General features: G+C 38.6%; 1 protein-coding gene across 1 annotated transcript; it reads right to left on the bottom strand.

Moving 5' to 3' along the window:
• Positions 1-1,073: 1,073 nt before the first annotated feature.
• LOC126689935 (uncharacterized) lies at positions 1,074-7,068 on the bottom strand. Its single transcript, XM_050385091.1, has 5 exons — positions 7,044-7,068; positions 4,113-4,303; positions 3,192-3,555; positions 2,606-2,826; positions 1,074-1,469 (listed from the first exon to the last, which is right to left on the bottom strand). The coding sequence occupies exons 1-5, from the start codon at positions 7,066-7,068 to the stop codon at positions 1,074-1,076; spliced, it is 1,197 nt and encodes a 398-aa protein (XP_050241048.1).
• Between the last annotated feature and the right edge of the window lie 1,870 nt (positions 7,069-8,938).

Raw genomic sequence — 8,938 nt, 5'->3', positions numbered from 1 at the left:
ATTTATATAAACTACCTTTATATCCTCCCATTTTTCTCCTCAATTAAATAAAAAAGTTTTTCATCCCTTCACTTTTTCATCCCTAAAACCAAACACCTAGGAGAGAAACCAAATTTTTTCAATCGTCCTACTTTTCCATCCTCCCACTATTTTCTATCATTCCACTTTTCCATGTTTTCCCATGTTTGGTTGGGGTGCAATATTGGAGTGAAAAACTCTTTTATTTGGTTAAAAAATGAAATGATAGAAAATTATGTTTGTATAAATTTAGATGCGGTAATCATAAAGCCCACTTTCTCCTCCATTTTCTCCTCAATTTGAGGAGAAAACTCCCTCCTCATAAAAATTGGGCCCGGAAAAAAAAATTTCTACTCCCATTTTCCATTCCTCCAACCAAAGGTGGAACTAATAATTTTTGCTTAAGAGGGTGTGGTGGGCCTTTTATGTGTTGTTGGGCCTCGACCCCTGCTGCTGTGCTTTGGCCCTTTAGTCTGAGGTAAAAGAGTTGAGACTGGCCTTGCTGGGACTACGCTTCAGGCCAGCTTGTGCACAAGTTGAGCCAACCCAATGTACATGAATCCTGGCATGAGCAGTGTGGACTGAGCTTATGGCATGGCCACAACAAGAACAACTATTACAAATGTTATGGCAGTAATACAGAACAGCAAGGTAACTACAATACTAAATGGAATAAATAAAACTAACGCCGAGAAAATGGTTAATAAAGTTACAACAAAATAATACAGTAAATAGAGATAATACTACAACAGAAAAGGATTTTACGCTGGGGGGGGGGGGGGCAGAGATAAGCGGAAAAAAAAAATTCAAATACACATTTATACCAACCAAGACAAATACCCAAAAATCATTGTTTCTTAATATATTAAGATACACTCATCTACCAACAAAAACAAAAGACACGAAACACTATTGTTTCTTAATACAATCATCTATGAAAAGGGAACTCGATGCTCTTTCAAATCTTCAAAATCATCTATGATTGAATCCAAACTAAATGTCGAAGCTATTTCCCTTTCAATGTATAACATCAAAGAGTCCATCAAAAAATTATTTTATATTTTGTTTCGAAGGTTAGTTTTGACAACTTTCATAGCTGAAAATGTCCGCTCTATAGTAGCAGTAGAAACTGGAAGACTAAGCACAAGTCTCACCATTCTATAAACAAGTTTGTAGTATTCTGAGTTTCCAGTTCTCACTAACCATTGATACAACTCAGATAAACTATTCAATTTTTTGAACTCTGGATCCTGGACTACATTATGCTCAAAATGACAAAGCTCCTTCTCCAACACTTGTTTGTCATAATCTGTGAAATCTTGTGGATAGAAATTCTTTACCAACAAACAAAGACCACTACTTCTAAAAGATTTTAATGCCTCTTGAGGTTCTAAAACTAAGCTAAGCCTAAGTAACTCCATTGCATCTTCATTAAATCGATGATTTAGTTCCTATAGTTGAGAATCTATTGCAGCATAAAAAATATTTACTCGATAATGATGCTCAATTGTAACGTTATCTTGCTGATTACGAGCTCGACTTCGCCTCCCAACATAACAAGCATTCATATCTAGGACATTAATGCAGTGCTTCTCACAAAATGATATCACAGTGGTGAGTAAGCCATCCCCTCCATCATCTCTAAATTTTTGGATAAGTGCTTTAGTAGATGAAACCAATGTTATTAATTTCGTTTCGTTCTGGCTGGAACGGCTGGAATTTCTCGTGCCGGTGTGCAATCCAGAATGGTACTACCACCCATTCCACCTCAGGTCAAATTCTAGCCTGTTTCAGGGTGTTTCAGCTGTTTCGGTCAATTCCTGCCAATTTCAGGTGGAATGGGAATTTCGGCCAGTATTGGTTTTGCCTTTAAAAAAAATAAAAATCTATCCTGCAACTACGTTGTTTTACATCTCAAATCAGATGTTCATAGATCCATTCACACATGTAAAGCTTCTATTTTGACAAGATCTAAAGCTTTAAATTCATAAGAAAATAATCACAACCCAAAAAGAAATTAAGAAGAGAGAAGGAAATTAACAACAATGGTAGTGTCCAACCTTCATCTACTGCATGCTCTATCTTTTCTCTTCCCTTTTCATTTTTGGCTTTATTTTCTTTCTGCACTACATTTTTTCGCTTGCTTGTCTTCACGTTTTGTCAAACCTTCAGAGTGCTAAGAGCTTGAGACTTTTTTCTTTGTTAAGCTGAATGCTAAAAAACTGAGACTTGTTATTTTTGAACAATGTGGTTTGGTAAAGTTTTCAATGGCTCCTACTTCCAAGATATAATTGTCTTTTAGTGAATCTGAAATTTATTATTTTATTTATTTTTTGAATGGTGTGATGGACTGATGGGTTATTACTTATTAGTATCTACTTGCCTATTGAAGTACATTGGATATCAAATGTAGGCATGGAGTTTTCTTTACCACACAATGTGAGGGAATTAATTTATTATAATAATAAGTATGAAAAAAAAAATGATACTCTATATATATTTTTAATTTCTTTTTTCAATCCAAAACACTTTGAAACGATACGCTGAAATTGGCCAGTATTGAAATATTTCGTTCGACTGGACAAACCGAAACGGAATTAATAACATTGGATGAAACTAAATGCATGGCATTTAAAATGTCTTGAGATTGGCTTTGCAAAGCTTGACAAAGTTTATCAGTGATCTCCATAGTTTCCTTCTCAAGTTGCAAGATAAAGACCAATTCAAATGAAGTTAAACCATCATAAGCTGACTCTGCTTCTGCCCGATGTTCTCCATCACTTGCATCATCAATTATATTTAGTAAAACTTCAAAACAGATGAAGTAAACATCCTTAATAAGCTAGAAACTGATCTAAAATGTGAACTCCAACGTATTTCTACAGGTTGTTGTAAAGTGCCAATTTGATTAAGTCCACTTCTAGTCTCAAGCTCTTCAAGATCAATCAAACGTGATATTTTATTAGCATTGGCAACTTTCAATTACTCATTATGCTTGCATGAAGCATTAACATTTTTGATCACCAAAAGCAATTTAAGAAAAAACCCACTAATGGGGACAACTTGTTTTGATGCTTTTACTAATGCCAATTGTAAGCGATGTGCAAAATAACGGATGTAGTAAGCATATGAGCAATCATTCAAAATCAAAGCTTGTAATCCATTCCACATACCTCGCATGTAGCTTACTCCATCATATCCTTGCTCTTGAATATTTTGTATATCTAAGTAATGTTGAGATAACAAAGAATATATCCCCTTCTTTAGAGTTAAAGTCGCAGTGTCAACAACGTGAATAAGGCCAAAAAAACGTTCTTTCACAATGCCTTCTCTATCAACATATCTAAAAACCACAACCATTTGCTCTTTCATGGACTTATCACGAGCTTCATCAACCATTATGCAAAACTTTGCATCACCAATTTCTTCCAAAATTGCCTTCTTCACTTTATCTAAGTAAACATGTAGAATTTCCTTTTGAATCTTAGGTGATGTGTAGATTGCATTTTTGGGAGCTTTTTCTATTATGTCAGCAACCTTCTCATTCCAAAAAGTGACAATGTTTAATGCTTCAAGAAAGTTCCCACGATTAGATGAACTAAAGCTTTCATCTCAACCTCTAAATGATATAGCTTGAAAGGCAAGATGTCGAACAATATAAATTGAGGCCTTCTGTTGCAACCGATTATTTTCAATTTGTTCAGTAGTGAAATGATCAACTACCTTTTGTAAATGCTACCATTGGTTCATCAAATCCTTACACATTTGCTTGGCAACTCTATGAGCTAAGTTAGGATCTCTTCCTATATGACCTTGAAAATAACAATTTTTGCCCCCAACTTTTTTCCAATTTCTAAATCCACCAACAATGAATGTATTTTGTCCCACGACCCCATTTGGATTATGAAAGACAATGCAGGGTAGACAATAAGCTACATCTTTCGTGGGAGAATATTCTGGCCGTGTTGAATAATATTCAAACCAAAAAGCTTGAAAGCTACGATTGTGTTTTCCATTTTTTTGTATGTCTCTAATGGAGGTTGGTGTGGACCATTTTTAATGTAAGCCCATCGAATTTCATCACGTTGATTAACATGATATTCCCATATTTGTTTGTGTATTCCAGGATCATAATCCAAAGAATCAAGATCAGCTTTTTGAAATTGTGTTTGAGAGATATGGTTATTTTCCGGAATTGGGATATCGGCATTTTCTGGAATTGGGGAATGGATATTTTTTGGGATTGGAACATCGACATTTTCTGGAATTGGGGAATGAATATTTTCTAGAATTGGAACATCCACATTTTTTGGAATTAGAATAGCAACATTAATTGTTGAAAATCCTACGTTGACTTCTAAAGAATTTGAATCTTTTCTTTTGAAAAAATCAAACATTGTAGTTGATTTTTTCGTGGTCTACAAATAAAATAAGAATCATATATATTATCTCACAAACGATTGTTGTTACTAACTAAAGACAAATACTAGAATCTAGGTAATATGCATGATGCATTTAATTATGAATTTAGTATTTCTCACTTCTTTTCAATTTATAAATTTATCTAATTTAGCATTATGAGTTAACAATAGGCGCAAGTGAATTACTGTTATTTTCTTAAATTTGTGTGACAATTTTCTATATTATATGATTTTTTTTTCTTTTGTCTTTGGTCTTTGCCTTTATTTATCTCTTTGTCTTTGTCTTTGTCTTGTCTCCATATTTCTAACATTGACCCAATCCCACTACTGACACTATAAATTTATTCTGCACTGCCAATAAAAACCTTTCCTAACTTTACCATTTTTTTTTTGTCACTTGTCCTATTATTGCCCAACTACCAGTCAACAAAGAACAAACAGTCAAACACTACACTAATATATTCTCTAATCTCAACAAACTCTATTCTCTCTCTCTCTATTTATCTTATCTATATAATATAAGAGAGAGAGAGAGAGAGAGTCACAAACACAGAGTGACTGAGAGTCACAAAGCCAAAAAGACAAAAAAAAAAAAAAAATACCACAGGCAATCAAGCACAGATTCAATTCACAATCACCAACATCAGTTCATCACTCATCAGTAAAAACATAAACACCACAAGTCCACAAGCACAGATTGTTAGATTCTGAGATTCACAAACACTATATTAGGTTTTGAAGGAAATGATAGATTATATACTTATGAACTGTGAAGGCTAGAGCAATGAAGCTGGGCTAGGAAGATCGAGTAACCAGCAGCAAGATAGGTCTCACGTGGTAGCGTTGATGTGGCTGTTTCCCATTTGGGTATTTGACAATTGACAAGGACAAGTTTGCGAGATGGGTGGCGATGTGGGCAGCGAGATGGGTCTCTCTCGCGTGGTGGCGGCGTCACGACGTGAGCGGCGACGTCATGGAGTGGGCAGCGAGATCGCCGAGATGGGTCTCTACTCTGAGTACTCTCTAAGTCTCGCCTCTCACTTTCTCTGTCTCGCCTCTCTCTTTTCTTTTCTTTTTCCTTCGTTTTTCACTTTTTCCATTTGGTTTTGGACTACTAGGTTTTCTTCTTCTTTTTTTCTTTTTTACATTTTTTTTTTAAGATTTACATGGGCTCTTGCCTCCTGGGCTGGCCGACTGGGATAGGGATGGTTCATGATTTTTGGAGGGGGGCCTGAGCTACAAAGTAAAGGGGGCCCAAGTCTTTTTTTTTTTTTTTTTTTTGAAAATTTTACCTACTAATTTTTTTTTTTTTTTTTTGGCCCCAAGGGGGGGAGGGGCTGAGCCCCCTTAGGCCCCCACCTGGGTCCGTCCCTGGATGTCATCCCAACAAAACATTTCTCCCAAAGAAGCTTGAGCGGGAACTCTAGAATAGACCTCATTTTCTCCCCACCCTCTGAAAACCTTAACCCGTGGCCCACCTCCCATGTATAGGCTAGGTATAAGTAGGTGGTGCCCTGGCCCTTTATGCATGCTCCACTCCGTCTGAATTTGTTTCTTTCTAGCCTTCACACCATTTCTGCTACCTTTGCGTTTGTTTGATTCTACTATACGTACTAGTTGATGTTTTGATCTTGCCATATCACTTCATTGTGTCTGCTATAGCTTTACCTCTCTTTTTATTTCTTATTACCCCGTGGGCTTGCAAGTTGATGTTCTTGCTATGTCAGCCCATTTCTTTATCAATCTTTTGCTCCCCACTTTCCAAATTTTTACCTCTTTTGGGCTTGTTGGCCAACATTTCTGTCATGCCAGCCCATTTTACTACTTTATTCCTTAGGCTTCCTCGACCCATTTACTTCTTCTTTACCTTTTTTACTCCTATGGGATTTTTGCTAAATTTTGTGGGCTTCCTCAACCCATTTACTACATCTTTACCTCTTATTACCCTTTTAATCTTATTGGCCATTAAGCTAGCCCATTAAGTTTACCAATTCATTCCCTAGGCTTCCCTGGCCCATTTACTTCGTCTTTATCTCTTATTATTCTCATGGGCTTACTACTTCATTCCTTAGGCTTTCTCGGCCCATTTACTTCTTCTTTACCTCTTTTTATTTTCGTGGCCTGCTAGCCATCAATCCTGTTGCTTTAGCCCACTGGGCTTGTTTCCTTATTTCTTTTATTTCCTTCTCACCTTCTCTATTGTTGGGATTCTTCTGCTGTTGGGCCTTTTGTAAAAAAATGGGCATCAACATTCAGCCCCCTGAGCATATGGATTGCTCCTGCAATTCGTATGCGAATGCTCATGTAATTTTTTTTTTTTCGTCGGATTTTATTAAACAGTGGACCCTGCCTTGTTTCCTTTTCTACCATGAACAGACTTGTCTCTTCAAGTTTCTCGATTTAGCAGTTATCCTGATACACAACCTCTGTTTCATCAATGTGATGCTTCTTTTGATGGCTGACCCGTTGCCTCCCTTCATATCGCTTTTTTTTGTCTCAGCCTTTTCATTTTTCTTTTCCTCATACTTTTCCCCACTTTCTCACAATCTTTCATTTCTCGTTCCCTTCACCGTCTCACCTTCCCAAAATTTCTCTACCCATTACCTTTTCCGTTCAATCCGTCTTCCATGTCGCCGGTGAAGGGTGAAAGTTCTTCCCACTATAAAGGGAAGAAGGTTGCCACCAATGATCCACCCACCAAGACCATGGGTGGAGAGGCTCCCCATTCCGAATCGGACCATTTCAAGGAGGAGGAAGGGGGTCACGATCCGGATAGTGAGTGTCCTCCTCTCATCGACCAGTGGTATGATACCCAGATTCACTTTCCTGTGGTGTCCAATGACTATTCACCTCCTCCGCCAGGCCGTGTATGGCTTTCTCTTTGCCATCGTGATTCCGAAGTCCCTTTGGCTTCCTCTATTCTCAGCCTTGACATCCGCCAAGGGACCTCACTACCAGTGCCCATTCTCTTCGAATTTGGGTCGAGTACGTCATTGGGTTGGAAAGAGTGGGTGGACATGAAGTTGTCCGATGCGGGTTTTATGGCAGCGTTATAGTAGGCCGGTGTATTGAAGGCCATCGTTTCCTCCCGGTGTTTGTCTAACTATCGAGATTTGTTCAATCTCCGCCACTTGGTCCGTCGATGGTGTAGCGCCACCCATACCTTCTTCCTTTCTTATGGTGAGATCATCGTGACTTTAGAGGACATGGACAATCAACTTTTGCTACCCATCCTTGGTGACACAGACCCAAACAACATCGAGCTTTCCACCAAGGAGGAGGCCGTGGAGACCGAGTTAAAGAAAGGGATAAAAGGGAATGCGAAGTTGTCTCATTGGGTTGGGGCTTTCTCGAAGGCTTCTACCGTCATCCACCGTGCTGCCTTAGTCACATTTTAGCTTTGTAAGTTTGTTTTTGGTTCACATCCACATTACGCTGTTAAACCCCTTTACTTTCGATTAGCCATAAAGATTTCTGCTAGAGTAAGTTTGTCATTCACCCCTATGTTTCTAGGTCATCTATATGTTCAATTGAACATTTTGCAAAATGATGAGAGGCAAGCAAGTTCTTGCCACATAGTTACTTCTTCTGCCCATAGTACCGTATTGCAGCATCTATTATGTGTGCGTTGTGCCAGGCATTTGGCTAAGTGCAAGCCAGTCTGCCATACCAAGGAGAAGTACCAATCTTGCCCTAATGTGATTACTAATTTTTGTGGTCGCTTTGTCACTAATTTCCCGTTAGCCTATCGTTGGGTTAGGTTGAAGCCGTTTAGACATCCTCTTGTGGAGTTCTTTGATAAAGGAGTTGGTTTTTCATGGAGGACTTATAGGGACTTAGGCAGTGGATTTACTTATGCTAATTCAGCAATGAGCCCTTTCATAGCCACTGTTGGGACCACCACCCCATTGACTGCCTTTGATAAGAGGGGAATTACATATTTGGTAGCCACCAATGTTGGGTGGTTGCCTTATTTGGCTGATGAGGGCGTCCGCTATGTTCATTATTCTGCCCATAGAGTGAGGAGACAATTTGGGCTCAATCAGAACATTCCTGATGATTTTATTGCGATCTTGGAGTTAATTACTTCAGTCCGCCCTTTCTTGCACCCTAGTGCCTTTAAGTTTTGGAGCAGTCACTATTTCGAGTTCCCAGAGAAAGGGTCTTTGCACTACTCAGATGCACGGGTACTAGCAGGCCGTGATGATTTCCTTTGGCCAGGAGTTGTTGGGTGGCCATAGGTTCTCTCTTGTCCTTCTTGGTGTCTACATGCCATCATTTTTGTGAACTCGTGACCATTACTTCCCACTAAGTCCATGGTGGCATATGCTAGAAAGCAGAGTATGTCGGCCATATTCGATTGGCAGGAGAATGAGAAGGGGTGGTATTGATATGCTGGTGAATTTCCTCCTGGTTGGGAGAAGAAAATGAAGGTGGTGAACCTTCCTACGCCTACAAAGAAGGGCTCGATGTCTTGGACTGCCAAGCCTAAGTCTGCC

This window comes from Quercus robur, chromosome 6 (genome assembly GCF_932294415.1).
Source record: "Quercus robur chromosome 6, dhQueRobu3.1, whole genome shotgun sequence".
NCBI lineage: Eukaryota > Viridiplantae > Streptophyta > Magnoliopsida > Fagales > Fagaceae > Quercus > Quercus robur.
Note: the sequence above shows the minus strand (reverse complement) of the source record. Positions and strands in the feature narration are given on the sequence as shown.